The sequence below is a fragment of the Dermacentor variabilis genome, chromosome 4, assembly GCF_050947875.1.
Source record: "Dermacentor variabilis isolate Ectoservices chromosome 4, ASM5094787v1, whole genome shotgun sequence".
In the NCBI taxonomy this organism is placed as follows: domain Eukaryota; kingdom Metazoa; phylum Arthropoda; class Arachnida; order Ixodida; family Ixodidae; genus Dermacentor; species Dermacentor variabilis.
In genome coordinates, this window is record NC_134571.1 from 89,307,184 (window position 1) to 89,334,882 (window position 27,699).

General features: G+C 47.0%; 1 protein-coding gene across 1 annotated transcript; it reads left to right on the forward strand.

Annotated features, from left to right (window-relative positions):
* The first annotated feature begins 4,421 nt into the window (after nt 1–4,421).
* On the forward strand, nt 4,422–12,433 carry LOC142578270 (uncharacterized). Its single transcript, XM_075687671.1, has 2 exons — nt 4,422–5,884; nt 12,353–12,433. The coding sequence occupies exons 1-2, from the start codon at nt 4,517–4,519 to the stop codon at nt 12,431–12,433; spliced, it is 1,449 nt and encodes a 482-aa protein (XP_075543786.1). The 5' UTR covers nt 4,422–4,516.
* The last annotated feature ends 15,266 nt before the right edge of the window (nt 12,434–27,699 follow it).

The following is a 27,699-nucleotide window of genomic DNA, read 5'->3' on the forward strand; positions in this document are numbered from 1 at the left end:
AATCGCGCGCTCGTTTGTGTGTGCGTGTGTGTGTGCGTGCGTGCGTGTGTGTGTGTTTGTGTGTGTGCGTGCGGGCGTGCGTGCACGCGTGTGTGTGTGTGTGTGTGTGCGTGCGTGCGTGTCTGTGCGTGTGCGTGTGCGTGTGTGTGTGTGTGTGTGTGTGTGTGTGTGTGTGTGTGTGTGTGTGTGTGTGTGTGTGTGTGTGTGTGTGTGTGTGTGTGTGTGTGTGTGTGTGTGTGTGTGTGTGTTAAGAAAAAGCGTGGGGGAGTCAACTAGCGCGCAGCTAAGCACCACAGACGCCTTTCGAAATCACTATGGCTAACCATTCATTCATGCCTACGAAAACTATGTTACGAATAGCCCTTTGTCCATTTCATAAACGTAGATATTCTTACGTGAAATAACTTGAAGCGAACAGTTGCACTTCTCACCTACCATTCTTATTAATCTCCCATTTTCCTTTCGAAACCTGTGGGTGCGTGTTTAAGCTGAGCTCACGTGCAAGACCTTGCGGCGCTGACTAACGTTACGGGCCTCAGTTCCGCCGAATAACGCCGCAACAAGAACGTTAAAGACGAGGTTTTAGCGCCGCAATTTGTTGCAGCTCGTCTGAGGACTACCTACGGTACTGCCGGTTGTGTAGATGCAACTTAAGGAAACGCAGAATGTAAAAATTTAACCGGAGCTTCTCCACTACACGCCGTGCCTCGTAGGCAACTGTGCAGGATCAGTGCGTAAGACTCTTTCAATCGTATGATTACTTCTCCATTCTTCAGAGCAGCGTGTCCAACTGGGCTAATTTTCTCTTAACCTTCCTGCTGTCCTTGCATGTCCCCCCAAACATCTTGCAGTGACGAGCCCGATGGATTTCCAGATTTATTTTTATATTTGCTCTTTATGGCAGCACTTCAATTTTAATTTGACAAAGACGGCAGTCTACAACCCGTATTACGTGTTTGTTGGTTTCTCAGCCTTTCAGCGGCTGTTCACGCGAAACTAAATGATGCCTCACTATTTCTTCACAGTTTCAGCACGTGATTCGCAATAAAGCTAGGGCACGTGTTCGCAGAAAGCTCGTACATTTGAAAAGTGCGTAAGACCACATTCTTGCCACTCCTATAGGGCTGGGTATGTTATCAGCGAAGGCTGGCCAATGACAAAGTGCACTTACGAGCGAAAGACTGCGAACTCGGCTCCAGGCTTTCATTTGGCAGGACATATAGTGGCCAGAAACCGGCCTCTGTAATAATAAATGTAACCTAATAATAATTATCAAATTCTATTGTTCTACTATTAGTTTTAGCGCATTTTCTGCCCTCAACCACGACGTGTAAGCCCCGACTTCGGACTCTGTCGCCTCACTTGCGTTCGCAAACCTCGCGAACGAGAACCTGTACCCGCTAGACGTAGGACTCGAAAACACCTGCGAAGCGTGCTTGTCCTCCGTGCAGTACATGCTGCGTTCCGCCCACGCTTCGCGCACGCAAACAGTACAGGCCTCGCAGCGGACGCAGCCTGTGCGGCACCCGTCAACGGAGTTCACAAACCTGCGGCCTCAATCCGTCGCACCTGCTCATCCCTTTCATTGGCCGTGAGTCGACCGCTTGGCCTCGGCAGACAGAACAGCCATGATTATGAAGTAGTCGTCGCACCCACGCCAACTAATACCGGCGCAGACACCACTCAACTAATCCTCGCAGGTGTCATTAGTTTTAAACTACCGCAGAACGCTGTTGCATCTTCACCTTGGTGGTGCATGCAGTTTCAGCTTATGCGAATGTATTGAGTTTGTAGTACATTGTCCTTATTTGCTGAAACCTATGCTATCTGAATCGAGATATTTGTGGGAAAAGGACGCCTTCAAGAATTGGAATGAACGACTGACGAGGCGTCAACCATACCTAGAGCCATACAGTCCACCAACACAACGATGTCTTCACCTCCTAATTTACCAGTGACTGAAATTATCATACTTCTTGACTATGAGTTCTGCACGTTTACTGACCATCGTTTCCCTGCTCCAACGCCCCCCATAACATCGCGACGTGTTAGCATTGGTTCGTCAGCTTGGCTACGTCCAAAGTGTTCAAGATGGCCAAAGATACCGAGCGTAAAAAAAAAGGACGAGATGAAAATCTGCTCAAAAACGGTTCATAATAAGCTTGTACACAGCTTATGTGGCTGCCTGAGTTCATGACATTTACTCGATACATGCCAAACAGATTTCAAGCATCAAGTGCGGTAGGAAAAGGAACGCCCAACAAACTTTTTCTCGGCCTTATACAATGATATGGACGTTTCATTAACGCACAAGCTAGCTTTCTTGATGATATAGAACGCTTCCATGAATTCCTTGGCTTTTGAACTTATCAGCGCGTCAGAAAAGAACAGCCCACAAGAGCGCGAGGGGCAGTTTCTGATATGCACAGGTAAGTTTACGTTCTTTGACTTTGCTCAACGTATCGTTAGTCTTCCTCATCATACCACATTGAGCATTCATCTTTATGAGCGTTCCGCGTTATCAGCGTCCCTTATCATGCCGCACTTCTTCAAACTGTTTGTTGTGCAGGCGCTGACTGAGGGTATATAAATGTACGTACGTAACGAAAAACTGCGTTCGCGAAGGTTAGATGAAGAATAATATCTGCACGAACATAGACGTATTAAATCGTCAAAACATGGCCAGCCAAATGTTTATTACATTCAGCTACTCAAATGTGGTTGCACATATCAAGGTTTGGAAAGGGTCCGCCCGACATTGGCGATGGCCGTGTCAAAAGGTTGTTGCATTGACGCTGGGCGCAGTATGCCCAGCGCCGGTAATCCACCTATGATCCACTTAAGGGTCTTCAACCGCTAGCAACACGTCGAAGAATTTCCCGCCTTTCATTTTTTTCATAAGCTGTATCACCACTGTAAGGTCGCTCTGATTGTTCGGGTTCTTAAGTGTCACGAATCAGCCACGTGCTTTGTGCATAGAGAGGGGGTTCACTTGCCCCCGTGTCAACCGGGCGACAGTTGCTGTGTTATGTGGGGTCACAGGCACCGCGCGGTGTTGGGTGACGCGTCGCGGCAGGTGCCAGGTGGGCGAGTGCCGATTCCGGGAAGTCGGCATTGTGCGCACGGTGTTGGCAGTCCGCCGACGGTCACACGAGTCCACACAGACCAGCCTTGAAAGGGACCGCTGTACAAGGTATTGTGAGTGTGGCTCCCGAGTGCCTGACTAATTGGAGGCGCCGTCGAGGTTAAGAAGGGCTTAGCAACTCTGACCCCGTTCCGCATGCAGTGAGCATGGACCTAATCTTCTACGCGTCCGGAACGCAATCGCCAGCCTTGTTGTTGGGTGCGACTGCCGGTGTGGTGTCGAAGGCCAGCTTACAGTGCACGCTGTAGGAATGCGGTGCACACGTAAAGAGTGCATTCGGACGACGGCGTCTTGGAAACACGCACTCGGAGAACTTTGTCTTGTAGACAATAAGTTTGAAGGACAAGGAGGGCCATCAGTCTCCCACGCGGACAAACTTTGAGTACGGCCGCACTACGTGGTATCGATGCCCCTGCTTCCGAGACATTTGCGGCCTAGACGCCGTTGGGATTTGAAACGGTCTAGCGATAACTTGTTCGGGCCTGGCGTGTTTTCCTGAGCCCGTCACTAACTACGGAGAAATGAGAGGGCAACGGAGTTTTGGCGAAGAAGGAAAAGAACTTTGTTTTCCAATATGTTTATTTTTAAGAGTAAGCCCATCCCTGTGGGTTGTGGCTTAACAAACGGTTGACCCCGATTGGCAACTGAACCTGTGGGACGGACCAACGGCCCTACCGCCTTTTTTTTCTTTGTATATTTGGGCTATAAAAATCGGGACGACATGCTGTCCCTCAGACTTGGCTGAAATCAGGATTACTGATAGATCAGTGAGCCTCCGTACTATGTACGTTAAAACGAGTCTGGGCTCTAACAGTCATTGAGACAGTCGAAGAGTGAGACTTTGTTTCTCAATTGTTCAAGTTTGTAATGTATTTGTTTTACCTGCCATGTATATAGAAAAGTTTACCTATAAATATTTCTTGTACATCTGATCTCATCGCTTCCTGCCTGCGTTTGATCAACAACTGCCGATCATCGTCCGAGAAGCTTCAAGTTCCAGCGGTGAAGCGAGGACAGAGATCGAACGAAACTTTACTGGCGCAGCACGACAGGATCGGCAAGCCCCACAACGAGCAGCGAGCCAGGCGCAAGGCATCAGAGGGCCACCAGCCAATTCCGCAAGGGTTGCACTTCATCTGGACGAGGACGTCAGGCGGCGCCCCCAGCAGCAACGGGTGAGCGGGATTCCTTGCGTTTTGTCGAGGTTGGCATGGCTGTTGTTCAGTGAGGTTAATGGTGTTCACACGCAGAACAGCAAATGCGATTGAGGCTAACATAAACATTGATACTGCATCTGAACAAATAGAGGGTCAGAGACGGCAGGAGCTGCAACGCGTCGGAGAGACCGAGTCTGAGACGTCGGATACTGAAATGGATAGTGAGGCGCAAGGCGCTGCGCAGGCTCCGAGCACGACGGATCCAGAAGCCATGGCGGTGAGACGCCTGGAGCTGGAGCTGGAAAAGGTGCGCCTACAGCTAGAGTGCGAGCGCATTGCTCTACGGAGAGTGGAGCTTGAGCAGTCGGGCAGGCCGCCTTCGGTGTCGGAAGGAAGCGATCGGCGCGGTGCCATCACGGATGGAATAGCACAATGTGCTAAAGTGCTTAAGGCATACCGGTTGCCGTGTGACGCTGACGTTCCGATATGGTTTGATGAGGTCGAAAAGTTGTTTGCATCTTTTCAAGTACCAACACATAGCCGTGTACATTTGATCATGCCTGCGCTGACTGAGCGGGTCCGTTATCTGTTGCGTAGCCTCAATGATGAGGAATGTACGGATCACGAGACTGTAAAGAAGGCGGTACTAGATGAACTTAAGCTCACGCCAGCTGAATACTTGGAGAGGTTTGAAAAGGCATCTAAACGAAAGGAGGAAACTTGGGCTCAGTTCGCGTCTCGCGGGAGAACTTATTTGGCCTATTACCTTCAATCTCGAAATGCAAACACCAAAGAAGCTATGACGGAGCTTATGGTCGCTGACCGCATGAAAGCCAGTCTAAGCTCAGAAGCCCTTGAATATGTTCTTTTGCGGGAGGGCGAAGATTGGTTTAAGCCAGTGGAGGTGGCGAAAGTACTCGAGACTTTCGAGCAAGCTAAAGGGAAAGGACGAGCAACTAAGCCAGCCGCAACAGCATCACTGCTGCAGCACGCAAAACTAGCTAGCCCACACAGGACACATTTAAAATGCCACATGTGTCATGTACAGGGTCACCTAGCCAGAGACTGCCCAAAAGCTTCAAATAAAGAACAGCAGGGGAAGGCGCCGACTGTGCAAAAACAAAGGGTACAGAAGGTTGCTGTAGTAAGTGAAGAACCTCCACCAGAGCAAGAAAGGGTGCTAAGCGCTAGAGTACAAGTGTTAGCTCAAAATGCTAGTTCAGGGAGGTCAAAGCTGGACCTTATCCCTATCATGTGCGGGGGTATAGCAACAGTAGCTGTGTTGGACACAGGTAGTGAGATAACGGTGGTCCGTAAAAGTATGTTGCCCGTCGTGTTACAGGAGCCATCACGAACAGTAAGACTCGAGTCGGCATTCGGAAACACCATTCGAGCTAACCTAGCTACGCTGCCCGTAGGCAAGCATCGCCCGGGGGCTGTGATACAACCGCAGAGGATCGATCTGGTGTGCGCGGTTACAGACGAACTTGCAAACGGGGTTGACTGCCTGCTGTCAAAGGAAGATTGGGAACTACTACAGGCGCACGAAAAAGAGGACTTTGGAGGAGAAAATATTCCGCGGGTAGCCAATTCCGTTGGGGTCCCATCAGTTGAAATGGTCGATAACACTGACCCAGACTGCGCTCTAAGTTCCGAAGAAACGACAGATGAAATCCCTAAATTGCAAGGGGATAGTTTGATAAAAGATATCAATGGGGTGCCCAGTCAGCGGGAGGAATTTCGAGCTGCTCAGATAGCCGATGAAAGCCTGAAAAAGGCCTCGTATGATGCGAGAAATGGAAAAGCTAGCATGTTCGTGTCAGACGGACTTTTGTACCATGGGGATTCCTTAGCGGGAGTCAAAGTGAGACAACTGGTCCTACCAGAAGAAAGACGCAATGAGGCAGTGCCGCTCCGATCCCTGACAGCGAGGGCCACATGCGAGGCTTTACTGGAAATTTTCAGTCGTACTGGAGTGCCGGGAACGATCTGTTCAGACCAAGGTACTAACTTTAAATCTCAACTGACACAGTTGTTGTTAGAAAAACTGGGCTGTTCACCCAGGTTCTCCACTGCCGAACACCCTGAGGGCAACGGAGTGGTTGAGAGATGGAACAGAGTCCTGAAAAATATGTTGTATCATGTAATGGAACGGGACCGAAGAAAGTGGGACAAGCTGATCCCATTTGTTCTGTGGGCGTATCACGAAGTGCCGCATGATACCACCGGGGTGGCGCCGTTCAGGCCATTGTACGGTAGAAACCCAAATGGGTCCCTATCAATGTTGCAGCAAACTTGGACGGGTGAAATTGCGGTGCCCTCAACTCTGAGAGAGAACTACGCCGACGCGGGGAGCCCGCTTACAGCTTTGACAAGGCGAGGGGTTCCTAATTCAATTCCATGGTTGGAAGATGCGCAGTGCGCGTTCGAAAGTCAAAAGTTAACTCTCTGTCTGGCTGTCGCCATGAACACTCCTGAGCCTCATCAGCCGTACCGGCTATTCACTGATGCGTCGGCGACGGTGGCTGGTGCCTGTTTAGCTCAAATGTCAGCGGACGCAAAAGAAAAGCCGATCGCTTTTCCTAGCCATCGCTTTAACCCGACACAGGCGCGCTGGTCGACTATAGAGAGAGAAGCCTTTGCTATTATTTGGGCACTCAAGAAATTTGACTACTGGCTTTTCGGAGCAGTGGTGAATGTTGTCTCTGATCATAACCCATTGTCATATTTGACAACCAGCACCCCGCAGGGGGACAAGTTAGCAAAATGGGCGCTTTCACTACAGCGCTACAATGTAACGGTGCGTCACCGGAAAGGAACATGTAACGCCAATGTTGATGCATTATCAAGGCTCTCGAATCGTTCATGGGAGCCAATCGAGTAAAGAGCAGAAAAGAAAGGATAGACAAAAACAGCCATGCCAGCTGGGACAGGCGTGAATGTTCCCGTTCACCCGAAGGACGTGTGCGTGGGACAGTTCAGCCTTGATGGAACTTTCTGTGGTTGTTGTCGTCCATGTGTGTGAGGGTTATAAGACTTTGGACATACTATGTATATAACCTGCATATGTTACTTTGCTGCTGTTGTGCCGTGCAGTGCGTTGGAGTGTTCCTGTACATACATGAGTGTTTCTTTTGCATACTCACTGTCATGAATGTGTTGAGCTTTCGCCCTTTTCTTTTATCGCTGTGAGAAAATTGTTTTTTTTTTCGTGGTCCTTTCAGTTCATTTTCCTGTTCCTTACGGACTCCGCAGCACCCGTGTTGGGCAGCGTATGTCAATTTTCTTTGACGGAACCCTCAGAGCTTAAATTCTACGATACAGCGCCCTTTGGCTCTTGTAGTATAGCTGGGCACATTGTGAGCCCAGTATACTCTTTAGGAGGGACGTGTAAGGTCGCTCTGATTGTTCGGGTTCTTAAGTGTCACGAATCAGCCACGTGCTTTGTGCATAGAGAGGGGGTTCACTTGCCCCCGTGTCAACCGGGCGACAGTTGCTGTGTTATGTGGGGTCACAGGCACCGCGCGGTGTTGGGTGACGCGTCGCGGCAGGTGCCAGGTGGGCGAGTGCCGATTCCGGGAAGTCGGCATTGTGCGCACGGTGTTGGCAGTCCGCCGACGGTCACACGAGTCCACACAGACCAGCCTTGAAAGGGACCGCTGTACAAGGTATTGTGAGTGTGGCTCCCGAGTGCCTGACTAATTGGAGGCGCCGCCGAGGTTAAGAAGGGCTTAGCAACTCTGACCCCGTTCCGCATGCAGTGAGCATGGACCTAATCTTCTACGCGTCCGGAACGCAATCGCCAGCCTTGTTGTTGGGTGCGACTGCCGGTGTGGTGTCGAAGGCCAGCTTACAGTGCACGCTGTAGGAATGCGGTGCACACGTAAAGAGTGCATTCGGACGACGGCGTCTTGGAAACACGCACTCGGAGAACTTTGTCTTGTAGACAATAAGTTTGAAGGACAAGGAGGGCCATCAGTCTCCCACGCGGACAAACTTTGAGTACGGCCGCACTACGTGGTATCGATGCCCCTGCTTCCGAGACATTTGCGGCCTAGACGCCGTTGGGATTTGAAACGGTCTAGCGATAACTTGTTCGGGCCTGGCGTGTTTTCCTGAGCCCGTCACTAACTACGGAGAAATGAGAGGGCAACGGAGTTTTGGCGAAGAAGGAAAAGAACTTTGTTTTCCAATATGTTTATTTTTAAGAGTAAGCCCATCCCTGTGGGTTGTGGCTTAACAAACGGTTGACCCCGATTGGCAACTGAACCTGTGGGACGGACCAACGGCCCTACCGCCTTTTTTTTCTTTGTATATTTGGGCTATAAAAATCGGGACGACATGCTGTCCCTCAGACTTGGCTGAAATCGGGATTACTGATAGATCAGTGAGGCTCCGTACCATGTACGTTAGACTTGGCTGAAATCAGGATTGCTGATAGATCAGTGAGCCTCCGTACTATGTTCGTTAAAACGAGTCTGGGCTCTAACAGTCATTGAGACAGTCGAAGAGTGAGACTTTGTTTCTCAATTGTTCAAGTTTGTAATGTATTTGTTTTACCTGCCATGTATATAGAAAAGTTTACCTATAAATATTTCTTGTACATCTGATCTCATCGCTTCCTGCCTGCGTTTGATCAACAACTGCCGATCATCGTCCGAGAAGCTTCAAGTTCCAGCGGTGAAGCGAGGACAGAGATCGAACGAAACTTTACTACCACCCTGCACTTCATACAAAATTCATGTCGCGACCATATTACTTATCTCACCGTACTGATCATCAGCATAAAGTTATAATTGGTGCACGTAACACGACATATTTTTTACACTCATTTTGCCACGTACGTCGAAAGATTGGAATGAACTTCCTTCTGACATTGTTTCCATTAATAACAATGATAATTTTCGAAAAGCACTAGCTAAAATTGTATAATAGCAAACATTTGTACGAACTACTGTTGGCGTTTTCTTTTTTTTTCTTGTCTAATGTTACTTTTATATGTCATGTTTTATTACTGTATTTATCATACTTTGAGCTAGAATTGTATAATTAGCAAATATTGTGTGTAAGCTCGTAATTCATTTCTTTAGTATATATTGTATAACCCACTCCGCTCTCTGCTGCCGAAAGGCCCTGAAAGTAAATAAATAAATTTCAGTTTTTCTTGTGACACCGTGGCCATTACCAAGGCTTTTTAGCTGTTAACCAAAAATTGAATTTTGTGTTTTACGTGCCAAAACCACTTTCTGATTGTGAGGCACGCCGTAGAGGAGAACTCCGGAAATTTGAACCACCCGGGGTTCTTTAACGTGCACCTACATCTAAGTACACGGGTGTTTTCGCCCCCAGCGAAATGTGGCCGGCGTGGCCGGGATTCGATCCCGCTACCTCGTGCTCAGCAGCCCAACACCATAGCCACTGAGCAACCACGGCGGGTAGCTATTACTGCCGTTGTAAGACAGCTGTCGTAATAATTTCCCTTACTCGATAGAGCAATATACCGAGAGGGCGAACGCTATAACTTCGTTCGGGATACATCGTACGGATACAGTGAACTACTAGATCATTCGACATGACATGCGTGCCCGCGCATGACGTGCGCATGCATGACAGGTAGGAAACACCATTGAAACATGTAGTTTTATTTTATAGCGTGGGAGGAAATGGAAAGTAAGAAGTCGAATAGAAAGTGGATGCTTAGCACATTAAATGTCCTGTTGCTCCCGATCCTGGTGTTCGCTAATGACGGCGGTGCTTCATTGGTACATCCACGTTACCAGGGCAACAATGACAACAGCAGCAGCAACTCTGTGGCGCAAGCGCCTTCCTTTGTGTAGCACAGCACGACAGAAGACGAGAACAAACTATTGACAAACCCAGGCACAAGCTTGCATATGATTTTGAGGGAAAGTGTGTGACATGAAGGACACATACGAAAAAAAGAAGCAAGTTACAGAATTTAAGCCAGCAAAGTGCAGAGATTGTAGATGACTGCAAGATTTAGATCAGAGCTGCAACTCATTAGGCCACCAAAAAGTTTCTTTTTTCATAGCGAATGCGTTAAATTTTGCATAACGGCCACATTATACAGAACTGATGCAGCAAAGAAATCGCCTGCGCTCAAATACCATCAAATGTTACGAAAACTGAGTCATATAACATAGAATCGTCTTTGACAAGTTCATTCAATGCGTAGGACATGAAATTGCACACGCCGTTTGGGAAATTTCGAATGTTCCGTGTAACAGGCAGTGGTGTAAGGTTTAAAACTAAAGCAACATAAGCTTATTTCAAAGACTGCATTAACTCCTACCTCAGTCCCAGCGTCATGATAGAACGTTCCGCTAGACACACTTACTGGTGGCAAAAAGAAAGCAAAGCTATTAAAACATAGTCTTCTCTGTCGGTCATATGAATATAGTAGTTCTGCTAGCTACGGAAATACTGAGAAAGCCAATCGAACTTGCAATGCAGTTCGCGCTTATATAGAAGTGCCTACATCAATATGACTGGATTACTTTCTTAAACACTTTCGCTATCTGCTTTCTGATGCGCGAAGCTAAGAAATCAGTGGGTCATCGTTATGAATGACGCACGCAGGAACTTCGGCCTTCAGATCATATCCCTATCTGCTCTGTTCGATACGACAGTAATGGTGACCAGTGCAACAGCGTCGTTCCAGGATCACAGTACCTCCGCAAAAGTCCGGACTACCGGGGCGGCCGTCAAATCAAGTATCGGCGTCAGGCAAAGCCTGCCTCGTCCGATGCGTCCCTACCCGTGCACACTAAGTGCTCGATTCTCTTTCATGTTCCCAAAGCAATGAGCAGACCAGCCGCAAAGCCGCTTACGTAACAATAAAGCAAAGGTCGGCGCATCTAAGGCCACTGGAGAAACGACCGCTCGCCTCCACCCCCTCTCCCCGGTCACGACGACCCTTCCTTCTTCAGAGATTGATACCGGGAGGTCGAGCAGAAAGGAGAGAGTTAGGCAGTTATGGCGTCGGGGGCCGGCGTACTGGACAGCCTTGAACAAGACGACGAGGATCGAAAAAAGAGTGCGCCGTCGTCTGGGGCAACGAGGTTGGCCGGCGCGCCGCTGAAGGCCGCCGGTTGTGCGGCGTCTTCGTCTGATTGCCCTCCGCCCGCCGCTTCTTCCTCCTTCTCCTGCTCCTCCTCCTCCTCCGCTAGAGACCCTTCCTTGACGGCCCCGTTTCCCCGAAACAAACGATTCACGCAACGCACTTTTTTTTTGTATAGTCAGCTTTTTTATCGATTTTGACAAATCGAATCACCCGTGTACGGAAGAATTCGTAAGGAAAATGCAATAAAAAGAAATAAAGAACAAAGTAAAGGTGATTTCCGGGAGCTTACTGGAAACAACCTAGGGTGTCAAGCCGCTAGCCTGCTCCGAATTCATGTCGTGCCGCAAGGGTTTTCAGTGTCATTTCCAAAGGAAACGGGATCGTCCTTAAAGCACCGTGGGCGCGCGACAGCTAAAAGGTGAGCCAGCTGCGGTTTTAGGTCGCTCTTTAAACTCGAAGGGCAGTTTGTGGCAGCCACATATCAAGTACGAATCTGCTGTAATGGCTGGTTTAAGACTGGAGGCAGATTCGAGGTATTTGATGAAACTTACGAGAACACCCTGCACAGGAAGTAACTACGTCACGTCACGTCATGATCGCCATATTGCGGTCCTCTTAACTGCTTCCCTATGGCCACGGGAGATATGCGGATCTTGATAATGTGCAACTTTTTACCGTAACTGTGCAAAGGTACAAGATCACACGATCCGCAATCACGTACGTAAGTCAGTCCTTAGTCCCTATACACCACTATACGAGCCAGATCATACAAGGGCTGCAGGGTTAATTACGTAAAAAAATATATTTAGACATGCAAAGAGTCCAACAATTATGTGCGTCAGCTTCATGATGAACCAAAATCATTTACGCAGTAGCGTTTAGCTGCATAGTACATAATTTGCTGCGTGACTACTTTATCTCTCATACACAACTGGAACCTAACCATAAATGCGCCTTTCTCTGCAGCAATTATCCGAGTCGGTGGCTCAGAGTTCCGCTGTTGCTGAAAAATCGCGCAGCGATGGCCTTCCGGAATCGGAGGACTGAGCTCATCATTTTATTCTGACAGCAAACTCGCCGGGTACACGCAGCGGGTGTCGTGTTAACGAGAAAACCAGGACACCTAGCAGGCGGAAGCAATGGGAAATTTCGTCACCCGTTGCTGGGAGCAGGTCGTGTAAAGCTACTTAGTGGACCAATGGCCACAAAGACCGCTGCCATGTGAGCGGACGGACCGTGGCACTTCAGTAGACCTAATTATTATAGCATGCTCGTTTTTCCAACAAGGCGCGCTAGCAACGGGGGAGTTCTAATTAACGTCGATTTTTTTCCCTCGAAACGCCGGACTGCCACCAGAATTTCTTTTTCTCTCTACCTTTAGGGACGACGTCGGCGCTAAAGCAGTACATTAGGTTAGGTTAGACTGCTAGGCGAAACTTTTCGAATAGCGAGTACGTCTCTTCAACTAAGAAAAAGTGTTGCTTATATAGTCAATGACTGAAGATCAAAAGAAGGTTGCAGACGTCAGCTTAAAGCCAACACCAGCTCCACGTGCCCGGTCAAAGCCCATGACAGAGTATACAAGTCTCGGCGTACAACAAAACCTTGTAATTTCTGAAGAAATGGCCTTGTCGTAGCAACAAATTGGCATGATTACGACAAGACCTGATGGCAGAAAGGCCAAACTGACTTCGAAGGTGTGACAGCTAGGATGTCAAGCGGCATCACTTAAATTTCTCTCGGTACGAAATATTTACGTTTCGCTTAGACCAAACAATGTGCTATTTCTATTATGTGCAAACTTGAATTTCAATTTCAATGAAATTCTTATGTGACGAAACTAATGTCCCTGCAAGTGCCATGGAGATATCTGTACTTAAGACAAAAATATCTTTTATTATCGTAGTTGTTGATTGAGATGTAATTCTTTATTAAGAATAAGGAATATCGGCAGTATGATGCAGCAAACTGCAGCTTGTCATCACTCTATAAGAATGGATGCGCCAGTGCCACATGACGTCAAGTCAGATGTACGTTGGACACGCGTCCCTTCTGCTTGTCATGGAGATGAAATGCATCAAATTGATCGGAAGCTTTTTAGTCAGAATCAATAACTTTCATAAAGGTTTAGCGTTAAGGCTAGATGAAACTGATACTGGAGGACTCCGAATAACGCGGAAGTACTGATCTGGCGCAATGGCGTCGTCAACGCCGACATTTAACGACGGGACCAAAGAGACCTTGGCAATGTCCTTATCTTTGATCAGATATGTCTTCGTTCAATGACACGTGCCCTATACAGGTGAATAGTGTGTAAAATGGCGCTTCTGCCGCTCTAACAACGCACTAAACGGAGATATTGCTGTGTCTATGATTTCGCTAGAGCGTTGGCGTGTTTTGTATACAGTCCTCCCCCCTCCTCCATTTCCAATGTGGCCAGGTACGGATTCAGAGCCAAGCCCAAAACACAATGAGTTACCGCTATACATTCGCACACGAAAAGCTTTACTGGTGGCTGCCGACAGCCGGTAACTGCTATTCATAGCATGGAGCTTGCTGTGAAGCTTCCACACAGATAGATAGATAGATAGATAGATAGATAGATAGATAGATAGATAGATAGATAGATAGATAGATAGATAGATAGATAGATAGATAGATAGATAGATAGATAGATAGATAGATAGATAGATAGATAGATAGATAGATAGATAGATAGATAGATAGATAGATAGATAGATAGATAGATAGATAATGCGACATGTCCTTTTATTGAATGAAAGCCAGCGTGCGTATGTGATGCGGATTGTAACATCGGTATTTGCCATGAAGTTCAAGATTAAGTGCTGCAATTGTGGATGATATACTAATTTATAGAGGTGATAAGTGTCACACAGCAACAGATTCCACCCTAGAATCTATTTTCCGCGCACTGATACCCATAATATCCTCAATAAAGATGCAAGAATCGAACGCAACTGCGATTGTATAGCTATACGGTAGCGCTGGCTTCTGAATCCACCGTTGTTCTCGGTGCTGCCTTACTTAAAACTTTGGTTAAGGCAGTGAGCACTTCTGTGAGTGTGGTGAATTGCGCACCGTTTGAATACGAAAGCATTAGGTGCCCCATTACGCGAAAATTCGGCGGCGTCGGCGGCGTGGTGAGCGAGAGATGCTACCAAAATGACCGACGGTGCAAAGAGCGAAAATACGTCTAAAATGCTCGGATCGACGTCACATTTCTCAGAGAAGTTCCTGCAAACAAAGTAAATTAATGGCTTTGAAAAGTAAATTTGGTAAATTTCGATCTGGGTGGGATTGGAAACCGAGACTCCGGGGTGCGAGCCGAGTACGCTTCACTGACGCCATGAAGCTCCACAGTGGGTGGAGCTTGCGTGTGTCATCGCGTGCGTCATCACACACGTGACTTCGCAGCCATCTGGCTGACTAAAAGTGTGGCCTTGTGTGTGCGTCATTTGGCACGTGATGGTGCAGTTAATGGGAAGGAGGTGACACCCCGCCCTGACAGTATAAAATGAGCGCGCTGGTTCCCGCGCGTCCCTTGTTCCTCAGATTTCATCGATGCCGTGTCTACAGCGATGGAGTATCGACGCCACGTCATGAGTGGATAAAATGAGCCGATCTGTGGCCAACGTATGCACAAACACACACCGACTTAGCAGAAAGAATTTTAATGCATGTCTAAAACACCAACTGAAAACATTTCCCCAAGGACACCATAATTCTTTCGCATTCCCACACGTAAGCAGCCTTAAGTGTCTCTGCCGAATTTTTATCTCTTCTCTCACGATCACTTTACCGATCGAAAATTACAACTGGGCGAATAACTGTCCACAAGTGCTGCTATGTGGTTTGGGGCACAGTGATGTGACCTTGAATAATGGCGGCTTTTCAACAGAGCTGAACGAAGTGCGTGAGAATTCGGATTATATATATATATATATATATATATATATATATATATATATATATATATATACAGCAAGGCGCTATTGGCAGGTGTAAGCTCAGGGGAGGGCACAAGACAGGAAAGCAAATTTGAGAAGTAGAAGAGAGTCAGATTTCAAGGCATCCTTGCGTGCTGACGGCGCAGATGCAACCTTTCCTTTCCACTTCTGCATCTTCAATTCAAAGCTAGTAATGTTCTTCCGTGTGAAATGCTGTTCCCTACTATTCTCCTTTTGGTTCTTTTTAACCCGCCGTGGTTGCTCAGTGGTTATGGTGTTAGGCTGCTGAACACGAGGTCGCGGGATCGAATCCCGGCCACGGCGGCCGCATTTCGATGGGGGCGAAATGCGAAAACACCCGTGCACTTAGATTTAGGTGCACGATAAAGAACCCCACGTGGTCGAAATTTCCGGAGTCCTCCACTACGGCGTGCCTCATAATCAGAAAGTGGTTTTGGCACGTAAAACCCCACAATTTAATTTAATTTGGTTCTTTTTATTCAGGGTGCCCGATTTCCCAAACTTACTTCGAAGTTACTTCTGAAGTGGAAGTTTAGGCTGCGGTAGAAGAAATAGCAGCTAAATTTCAGAATTAGACAACGCTTCTCCTACAACCAAACCGCTCATCTTTGTTCCTATTACAGTGCATTGTGATAGCCAATTTGTTGTGGGTGATTAATTGATCCATAGACCATCTATGCTGCCTCTAATTTAACTATGCATATAGGGAATAGCACATGAGTAATACAGAGCAATGGGAGTGTGGGAGGCTGCGCGAAGACGTAGACGCCCTGGCCACGGTATAGTTAGGCTGGCCAGCCGTGGTACTGCCGGATGGGATCGGCCGCTGATGTCGAGCGCGCCAGCGTGTACTATCCCCGCGAATCATGCTCGTGAACCGTCTTCTTCCTCACCGACTGTGGAGGTGATAGTGGCGCCACCGCAGGATCATTTTTTTTTTCATTGTGGCCACGCTTTTATATCGCTATAAGACCCACAGGTTGATCAAAGACTCGTACAATACTAGTTTTATTCATTTTTATTCAAGCTGCTTAACTTGTCGAGAGCCCTTCATTCGGGTGTTTCTTGTCTCCACTCGTATTTTCTCGATAATTGACTCTCTGATCGCTGTATGAACAACGGAAATATTGGAAAAGAAGTTATCCTGATTTGCGCAATACCGAAAAGCGTACTTCATAAGGGGAAACCCAGGGTTGGTTCCATTCGTCATAATTACGTCCCGTTGCCGTTTATAATTGTGAGAACCAGAGTAGAACCTCCGTATTCATCGAGCATCCACAGCAGAAAGGTACGCGATGCAAAACCATCTCACCAACGCACAGCAACCAAGCTAGGCCGCCATTTGCGGTGATTTATATCCGCTATAAAGTATTATTAGCACGTCTAATTTGCCTTCTTATTGCCGTAACACTAAAAACCCCGGCATCGCCGCCCATTGCCGCCCTTTTCACGCGATAAGTACAGTATATGCATACAGTGCTGACAACGTTCGGATTGATAAAAGTTGTATAAAGTTGGGTTCGACCTTGAAAGCGGAGAGATTCACGTGCCCCTTTCTCTCGCTATACGTAGATGACGTGGTTCGAGATAAGCGCTGCCCCTGTTTGAACACAAACACCAATTGCGCCTGGACTCGTGGACGGCTTATCTCATGCGTGTCTCAGGACTGATGCAAGCCTTAAGTGCCCCAGCGCTATAGCAAACTCCTTAGGTATCACAAGCGCCGAGCAAGTATCATATTTCCTTTGGAGACATCTAGGTGCCTTTTTGTTTTCTACACGTATCAGGGGCTTATGCAACAGTAGAGTCAAGATTTCAGAGAGCCGCAAGTCATCGCAGTTAACGAATAAAGACGGCATGTACGCTGTAAAATCCACTTCACTTGTGCTGCAGTTAAGGATAGCCTAAGTCCCTGTAATTGTGGCTGTACATAAATGTATATTGCCTCTACAAGATAGAATATTCCTACAGAATAAGGTGGTACGCCTCTGTTCTTCATGTCCAAGTTCAGTCGCGTGATGCTAACTGCAGCAATAAAAGATAGAGCGGAGAATAACTTGAAGGCCACTGCAAAAGAACAGGACCTAGCAAGGCTGTCAACTGTCGTTGATAAACAAAAAGCACAATGTATAGCTAGCGACAGGGTTGTGACCTCTGTGGTGTTGTCTCCTACTTTGGAGGATACTTTCAGATGTGCTGCTCACACGAAAACAACAGATTTTGTTGGTGCTGTAGTTGATGTTTGCTAGCCTCGTTGGTGTTGGCGTTATTGTTCCGTTCGTGGAATGACACACCACACCATACTGGCCATATGGCCATACCATACTGCAAGGTTGCTATCTTTGCGACTACCTTCTATGTCATTGTTGTGTGCAGAATAAGTCCTTGTTTATTAGCTCACGTAACGGCTATTGCTAATTATATTCAACTTACATATAGATTCTAGCGCTATATTTTATTCCACCAGTTCATTCACAAACTAAAGAAGAAGAAGAACTAAACATTTATTTGTGGCGACGCGTTGTCCGCGTCGCCATCTATCACCAGTTGTAAAAATTAAATAGTCACCTTAAAGAGTCATCACATGTTTCATTTTTACATAATTACGTTTATTACTATGTGTATTTGTGCATATTGCTTGTTTTACTAGTAGTGTTCATCTGTGTGTTATTTCAAAAATACGAATGTTCAGCATATCCAGCTGCTTCAGTGGTTGCTTACTCATCTTGCTTAGTGCATTTTGTCTTTTTAAATGCGCAACATAAGTTCACCCTAGAAAATATTTTTATTTTGGTATACTTTTCTTTCTGTGTTATGTTCATATACGTGAACTTCTTCATCGAACCCCCCCCCCCCTCCACCCCCACTCCAAACCCTTTATATAAGCCTTCGGTCCCTTAGGATAAATGAATAAACCCATAGCCAGCGATGCAGCACTTATAGTGACTTTGTGCTACAGAACCCTGATATTTGTCGAGCTATTTATATCAGTAGAAGAAATGAAGCTGGCGCCCTTTAGAATAGTGTCTGTTGATAGAAATATTGTCGAAGCGGCAAATAAAAAAAATTAGTAAGAGAAAGCAAAGGCGTCGTCCAGCGGTTATGGCATTGGCGTCCCGATCCACAACCCTCCCGGTGGCAGACTGCAGAGACGGCAGCAACTTGTGCGACTCGTTTCTTATTTACTTATTTGCCAATAATTATTATTATTTACTATAATTTACGTATTTTACATCCCCTCACGGGACGAACAAACACTTGCGTTGCTGTAACGTCGCGCAGCGGCCGTAGCCGGAAGTGCCCGCGTAAAGAAAAACAATTCAGGGGTTACTACGCGTCAACACCACGATCCGACTTTGACCATCTGGGGTTATTTAATGGCCACCAAAATGCCCGGTACGCGAGCGATTTTGTATTACGCCCTCATCGGAATGTGGTTACCGGGGTCAGCAACCGCGAAGCCGTGCTCATCAACACAACGACATTGCCACTGAGCTGAGTGACCCAGTAGACTTCTCGCTCTGAAATGTTAATTCCTATTACCTATTGCTTGGAACTCAAGACAGTGGGCCAGTTAAATGCTTTCTTTTAAGTTTGTCTAGGTTCTGCGGGTACCAGGTTGCATATAAAGCATCTTTATACTAAACTAACACTGAAACTTGATCCTTGAAATGTGATCAGTCAGAAATTTACCGACGATTATGATACTCCCTAGCACGGACTTTTAGCGCAGCTGTATGCGTGTTTTCATTTTGCGATAAATTGGCTGGTGCGGAGAGTCGGTCTCGTGCGGCACGTTGCAAACGAAGCAAAGTGTGGCACAACTGCCTCGCTAATCGGGAGACCGTGAGAGGCAGCACGTGGGTGACGCGTGTGCGCGATTCACGGCAACCGTCGCAGACAGACCTGCGCTCATGCAGTGCTTTCTTTTCATACATGGTATCGGTGGCGCCATCGGTGAACAGACGAGACGCGTTACTCAGGCGCCATCTCCTAGCCATCGTGGCCGCAAAGCTCGTCTTTCGCGGCACTACGCTTTTATTTTCACACTTTGACCATACCCTCCTCCACCGCTGTCCGCCTCGTGGATCTGCTGCACCCTCCACCTCCGCTTTCCTCCTGGCGCTCTCTTCGCTATCGCCGTCTTTCATGTGCGCTCCGCGTTCGCTCTTCCATCCTTCGCTGCGCTCTTTCGCTCGATTACGAGGACGCCGAGGGACGACGCCGACGCCGACGCTCGCCGCGGGAACGGGCGCCTAAGAGCTAGGCTCTAAAATAAGAAAGACTTGCCAAAATTCAAAGAGTATTTAGGTATCCGATACCTCCAATGCTTAATGAGGTGAGTTAACATGGGTCATTGCATAAAAAACTGACAAATTTGAAATCTGTTGAGCTGCCCCTGATGGAGCTGATAGAAGTACGGGATAGGCAGTCGAGCTGTCGAAGAAAAAAAATCTAGAAAGCCTGCTAGCGACTGGACAAGGTTTCTGTGCATGCTATCGTGTTTTACCGCTAGCTCAGCGGAAACCCTGATAGCGAGTAAACAATGCCACTTCGGAATGTCTATGTTAGTGTTCTCAAAGGATTGCCAGCAGCCTATAGTTTCTTCGCGGTTATGTGTACCCATCTTTGTTGATTGAGTGACTAAAGCAGCCCATCGCGCGAGAATTGACGACTGCATGCTCACGTAAACAATACATGTACCGCGGACACCCAGATAAACGAGTTCATTCGCTTTTGCTCGAGAACGCCCCCATTCGAAACCTCGAAAGGCTCGAGTTTCACGGAACGCGCCGCGTTACCTATTGCGACGAAATCTGCAATGATATCGTGTAAAATCCGGTCATTGCTCGAGGTAATATCAGTCCAGGCAGTAACACCTCTTCCTGAAGGCGGTGTCCCTGTTTCCTTCTCATTCTGGTTCTTTATGAAGTAACTACTATACAACATGTCGTGCGCCTTCTTCTTACAGCTGTCTTTGTTGAAGAAATAACTTCAGAACGAGCGTTTTAGTTGACATTTGATTCTGGGTATTTCGTAGCCAGCAACCGGATCCGGCTGGCAGTTGTGCGTCTACGAGCAGTTAACTGGAGCATCAGTCGAGAGACTGGCGGTGTCTGCTCCCAGCAATGTGTTTGGAAATAAATGTTAAGCCTACTAAAGTACAAATAAAACAAAGCCATAAATGCCAGACTCACACTTCCTCCCCTTCGTCTGCTTCGTTCACGGCTCGGGACCTGATTGAGCACACACCATTAACCCAACTTTCTCGTCTTAAATAGTTTATATATATATATATATATATATATATATATATATATATATATATATATATATATATATATATATATATATATATATATATGCTTCAATGCTAATCGCATTAACGTCGACGATAATCGTGAGTTGTGTTCTGCCGATTTCTTTTTCTGAAATCTCGCGTTTAACGGCGCAGCAAGAACACCGGGCCTAATATAGACGTCTGTGCATTGTTCAACAGCACACTGCAAACTCGCTCTTTTACAAAAGTGAACATTTTCAGATTTCATGGATAGCCGGCACTATTTACATCAAATAATTGTAACATCTTCCAAAATATGTGTAGTTCGAAATTACTCGTGAGTTCTAAATATAACGTGAATTGCAGCAAGAGCACACCATATATAACTCCGGCGCCAGCTGTCATCTTACGCAGTCTACAACCTGAAGGCTGGCGCTGCAGGGAGCTGTGCGTATTGACTATCTGCAGGTTTGTAAACAAGAGCCCTTTCACGTGGCTCGTGCGGGCCTTTAGGCAGAAATGAAAAATAAGCACGTTGCTCTTATATTTGGTCGAGTCATCTAAATTCGTGAACGCGCAAAGCCTATATGACGATAAACAGCTCGGAACCAATCAAATTCCGCGCGCCTTCTGGAACCAACAGGTGTGCGGCAGACAATAGCAGGTCTTTAGGACGCCATGGCTTGGAAGAGAAATATATTGCCTCCGTAGAACTTTATTAGCATCGATGTTACTTTCAAAACACCCAGAGCCATAACGAAAACCGCAAAGCCCCCATGTCTGTTGAAATTATGTGAAAGGAAGTGCGCCGACTACCTCGAAAATGTGAAAATGTGTGTATTGACAGTTGAATGAGAAGCAGCTTGTTTGTCGAAAGTTTCAGGAAACCACGCTCGAGACAAGCTCAGCTTTTCGATTATGCACTTCGTCTCGTGTGCAACAGCAAGCGCTTTTACAATATGTCAATGAAGGAGGAGAGTGGTTCCTCTGTTTTTCATACTCTTCATGCTGAAAGGGCGGCGCAGTGGAAGCTACAGCGACTTTTCGTGACACCTAAATTCGCTACCAAAGAGATAGTGCATCGCAGCTTGAGAAAATAACATAAACGCAAAGTGCTACGCGATTCGACGTAATATTTACTCAAAGAAACTGCAGTTGTACAGTATGAACAAGTATTAACAGTATGAACACTACACTTGCGTAGCTTTCCCAGAACACTGGTTAAGTCGGGACAAAAATATTGTACCTCGCTGCATACGTACGCATATGAGAAGCTATTACCGCATTCTACGCGACGTTGCCTGCGTAGACCATTATTCTGAATAAAAGGCATTGCTTTGAGGGCGCAGACTTTCTCGAATGCGTCCACACGAAACACGCCGAAGCTATACATTTTTAATGAGCGTTCCAGTTCCGTAGCTTCCGTTTTCGTGGTTGTCGTGTAAATATGAAACGGGCTCCAGACGCTTGAGCGCCATGAGTCCTGCAGATGACCCACTTCACCACCCAGAAACAAAAGCGGTAACTCGCGGAGTGGCCTTTAAATACTTCACAAGCACGGCAAATTTATTCAATCATTTAAAAAGATGATGCGTCCTTGTTTCCCGCCTTCGCTGAGTCCCTGTACGAAAGTGGACGCGAACGTGCCACATGCGATCGATGTTCCTGCTCGGCAACCATGGAGCGCGCCGACGACCGCATTGGGTCACTGGGCCACGAGAACACACGTTCACCTCGTCATGCGGCGCAGGCTGTGACCTTAACCGGAGACGCTTGAACGACTTCGCCGCAATATTTCGCGGGTGCTTGTTTGATTCCGCGTGTAGAAGCACTCGGAAACACAGCGCTCGAGCTTACCACAAAACTACCCTTCGGTGAGTATGGAGAGTCAGGAGGGTCACGAAGGACGCGCCCAAGGCGAGGCAAACGGTGATATTGTTGACTTTCAACTTCAGCAATCGCGGATTCGCGCGTGTTGTACCTTGCGCTTCTATTCTTGGCCAAGGAAACAAAGTAAAGCAAAAAAAAAAACTGCGACACCAGCAGCAGGCTCTGACAACGAGCACGGCCACCTTCTCAAGAACATCCTTCTTTTGCAATGCACACGGGCTTCGTCAGCTACAGTAATGCCAACTGTGACGTCCGATTGAGTCAGCGTTGCGCATAAAACTCTACACAAATTACCAAGCGCCCACGGATGTTGTGCGCTTGCTCAGTGATTATCGCGTCCGGCTCTGATGTGCGCATTCCCGCAGGGGCACGTCCGTAATATACGTACTAGCATCAGTACACGTGCGCAGTACTGCATATGGCGTCAGTGCGTGATCGCGCACACTCTTGAAAAAGAAATGCATCTTACGTGGCAAAAGCAAAGGAACTCTGAAGCTCTACGAATGACCGGCAGACACAGAGCATCTGCATGCGATTCGTGTATTTGCCTTCACACGAATTTTCACGTCATTTTCACCTCCTTGTTGATTATTGCTTTTCTTTATTTACGACAGCTAAGCGCGTGTGCACAAGACACGACCTTGCCATGCCTTTCGAACGCGATGACCGTGAAGAGCGGCGAGACTGGCTCGAAGAAATTCTGCCCCGCACTCCGATAATAGCGCCATTCCTATACCTCGTGTCGTACTCCGGCAATCGTAGAGGCCTTGGCGTTGAGTAGGAGGCATGCAATGTTTCCAAAACGGAAGAGTCATGCAAGACTAGCTCAGCGGCTCGGAGAAATAAATAAAACGAACAGAAAAGGCCGCAAAGAGAATAAAAAATGCCACCAAGGTTGTAATTTGACTGACTTCCAGATCTTCGGAGACCATGCGCCCAGTTTCACCTCTCCGGTATATTCACTCTCTCAGCTTTCCAACGTGCCTGCTGGTTCACAGCTACTTCCTTTGCACGCTCTTTACTGCCTACTCATTGCTTATCATTCTTTCTTGTATCTTCAGTGCTTCATCTCTCTTGCGGTTTCCACATGCGAATAAAACATCTACTTCGAAGCGCTGCCATGTTACGATTTAGTGTGTAAATGTATGTGTGCTTATATGAAGAAGTTCTTGGCAATCTAAGTCTCTATTGTGGCAGCAAATCACACGATGTTCACAGATGAAAGCTAGGTGGGCTCAACGCACTGGTCATTCAGCAGTTCGCGTATAGGCGACTTCTTCAACTGCAAAATTTGGTACTCGCCAGGAAAATCACGCATAGAATTCGAAAAAAGAAAATGCATTGTAAGGAAAGCGACAATAAATGAAAAGCGCAAAGATGATTTTGCAGATGGTTTTACGCAGGAAAGGGCTGTATGTCGTCTACTAGGATTGTTTACTACTGTACCAATAAATATCTTCAAGTATTTTATTATCGTTATTGTTTTCTTTTTGCCTTTAAGTGAAATATTGCGTTTTAAGTAAGTCTGTTGGCACATTAAAGTGGTCGTTTCTCAGATCTCCTTTGAGCCTTCAAGGAACGTTTGTCGAAGTACTTAACCTTCATCGTGACAATGAGCACGCTCCTATAGCCTTAACAAGCCCCAATGATGCTAATAAAGTCCGTTGTTCATAAGATAACATCATTGTCGCCTTACGCGACTATCAGAGCACTCTTACAGAGCTCTCAAATGACAAGTCGAGCATGCCGTTAGTTCTCATGCTCTGGTGGTGGGCCTCCTTCATCATATACAATATGCCACAATTTAGCACTAAATCGTTTCAGTTTTAGAGCGCAGCTCTTAGGCGCCCGTTCCTTCGTTGAGCGTCGGTGTACTTCGGCTTCCCTCGGCATAACCGAGTGAACGAGCACAGCGAAGGGTGAAAGCGCGAAGCGCAACGAGGAATGAAATATAGTGACAGCGAAGAGAACGCTAGGATGAAAGCGGAGGAGGAGGGTATGGCGAAAGCGTGAGAATAAAAGCGTAGTGACCCGCAAGACGTGATCTGCGGCGATGATCGCTACGAGATGGCGCCAGAGTCGTCTGTTCACCGAAGACGCCATCGATAAGGCATGCGGCGAGTGCGGGGACCTATACCATACATGGAAACAAAGTGCTGCATGAGCGGAGGTCTGTCTGCGGCGGCTGCTGTGAGTCGCACCCGCGCGTCACCACGCGCTGCCTATCGCGATCTCCCGATTAACGATGTAGACGCGCCACACTTCGCTCCGTCTTCAACGTGCCGTACGAGACAGATTGTCTTCGCCAGCCAAGATATCGCGAACTGAAAACACGGATAGAGCTGCACTCAAATTTTGGATTAGCGGGTATCGTAATCATCGGTGAAATTTCACAGTCAAGCTGTTAGCCTCTCGGTAGTCGGCATGTTTCGTGTCCGCGTCCGTAAGCACAAATGTGGGCCGATCCCGGCGGCCGGCAGGAGCAGTGGTTCGTACCCCCGTAAGGCACAGGCTTCAAACATTTAGCAAAGTGAAGCAAGAATGGCATACATTCTTTGGTATCACGCATACAACATACAGAACAACGTTCGTTTCAATAAACGAGCACAAAATGAGCACCCGAACCAAATAATTGATGATCAAGCTCTTCTTACGTTGCACGCATATATTTCCCGGTAAAAATTACTGTTGTGGAAGCTGCTGCGGCGACGGCAGCGTGTGGAGTCACGTGGGCAGCCTTTCCTATATAAAGGAACGAGCCTACTAACTGATTTCATTCTTGTTGCATCACGGCTATTTCTACGCAGCGCATAGTTAACACTCCCGAGGAGCCGAGTTAATACGAGGAGCGACAAAGGGAAAAAGGAACGGCCATACGACCAGCGGCAGCGTGCTGCAAAGATTACTATTGCTCCCATTACTACCAGTACTCTAAATTACCATTATTACCATTGCTCTAACACAATAAATTTTTTGCATACACCCCTCAGCAGTTGTAGTGGTGGTTTTCAACCGCTTCGCTGGACATCCAATTTCTCCTTTCGCAGGGGTGGGATGGGTAGTCAGTTTCGTTTCGTTCCGGACTACTCAGGACTGCTTGGGGTGCTGCTTTCATCCGCTGCGCCTGGGTGTACGAAATGTGTCGTGCAGTTGTGGTCAGTTCGAGACGAAAAGTCGAAGAGGTCCACTACAGGCCCAGTAATGCGAACGCATTTTGCGAGTCGGTCTCGATCATAGGGCAAACCAAACCAGGCACACGAATGTGGCACTCGAAAAATTGTGACAGAAGCAACGGCATGGGGTTTGCGCTGTCACCGCGTGGTTTAATTACCACGTAGGTAGCTCAATTTAAGGTATCCTTATATGTCATGAGCGCAGCTGCAGGCACGCCTATGTGCTTACGGCTTTTTCGCAATGTTACCGCACACGTTGACCGTATACAGATTATGTGATGGACGCCGTTTTGAAGCTCCCGTGATAGTGCTAGATGAGCAAGGGTTTGTAACATTTTCCTTATCCGCAACAAATACCGCACCTTGAAGCTCGACTGTTTACGTAGTGTAGATGTTGGTTAGTCGCCAAAAGTAATAATGTTTTCTTTCCGCTTTTCTTTCTGTCACACGAAGAAAGAATTTCCTGATGGCACGACTTGTCTGAGAAAACGATTGTTTGATACCTAAATTACACCTGAGCAGGCGATCTCAGGCTCGCGTGTGCCTGTCGTCGTTCCCACGCTGTACATTCTTCATCGTGGCCATCATGTCTTCAAGTGTCATTAGATTTCGCAAGGTGCCTGTCGGAGAAGCGTCCTTGAAGACGTATACCTTGTGTGGCTGTATAGAGAGTGTGCTGACATTTTCTTTCGGCCAGGTCAAGAACCGATGCCAATGCCACAAGGGGGAGGAAGTGATACGCCTCATGTAGTGGGAAACGTTCTTCAAGGTTGTGCAGCTTGTCTTGAGCCGCAACGTACGCACTGCAAGAGGAGCCGTGCGGACGTTTACGAATAATGGCTAATACAATACAGCTTTAATTTGGCAAGACAATAATAAGTTTGAGGATAAATATTGCTGTTGGCTGCCTTATTTAGTTAGTTAGTTAGTTAAGTTGGTTAGTTGGTTAGTTAGTTAGTTAGTTAGTTAGTTAGTTAGTTAGTTAGTTAGTTAGTTAGTTAGTTAGTTAGTTAGTTAGTTAGTTAGTTAGTTAGTTTCATTTTATTCTCGCAAGCAAGGCAGCAGGCGCATTTTGAAGTTTCAATTCGCCATCATTCAAGGATCCCGTACCATCACTTAACTACCCTGGCGGCACTGCGACACCAGCTACGTTTTCACGAGTGATTGACGCTCACCATGACAGTATACAATCGCTCAAACGCCAGTGGTGAGACCTTCATTTCTCATTTGGTGTCTTAGACAGCCTCGAGCGCACCAATCTATTCCAGAAATTACCAAGAAAGCCAATTATTTGTCACTGGCTTTGAAGCAGATGGCGCTGCTCCTATTGCACGACCAATACGGAGATCAATACTAATCTGTTTATAGTGACGTTCCGACGTCGCATACCACCTCAGCAGGCGCTGTTGTGATTGCAGCAAAACATGTCACAAGGAAATTCAAGGTGTTGTTCATCATGAATTTTGTGGAAATGTATAATTTGCCAGTTGAACGAGGTAAAACTAAAAAAATCAGTTTGTTCCTTATTATGGAGGGCTGAACTAGTATACTGAGTTGGAAATGACCAAATTTGCAAAAAAATTTCACATGGTGGCTCTGGTAACTCCGGATGATTAAAGAAGTGGGAACAAATAAGCGCCGGGTGCGTCACAATCATGTTGTGTACAGTGCAAGAAGGTCGACTCATCGTTATTCTATTATATTTTTGTACTAGTACTTTATTACGTTATTTTCTGAGAGAAGTTGAATAGTCCACCAAATTGCACCCTAATATCTCCACAGCACTGTCTGCACAACACAACAGGTCAACTTAGGTGCCAACAGCGTTGATGTAGTTAAATAAAGGAAGTTTAGAGGCAGAATTCCTAATGTCCAGGAATTTGAGGTTAGGTACCATGTTAACAAACTCCGCAACTTTTTTAGATAGTGTTTATAGGATTAAGCATACCGTACAGACATGTCCCCATCTGCAAACCGCCC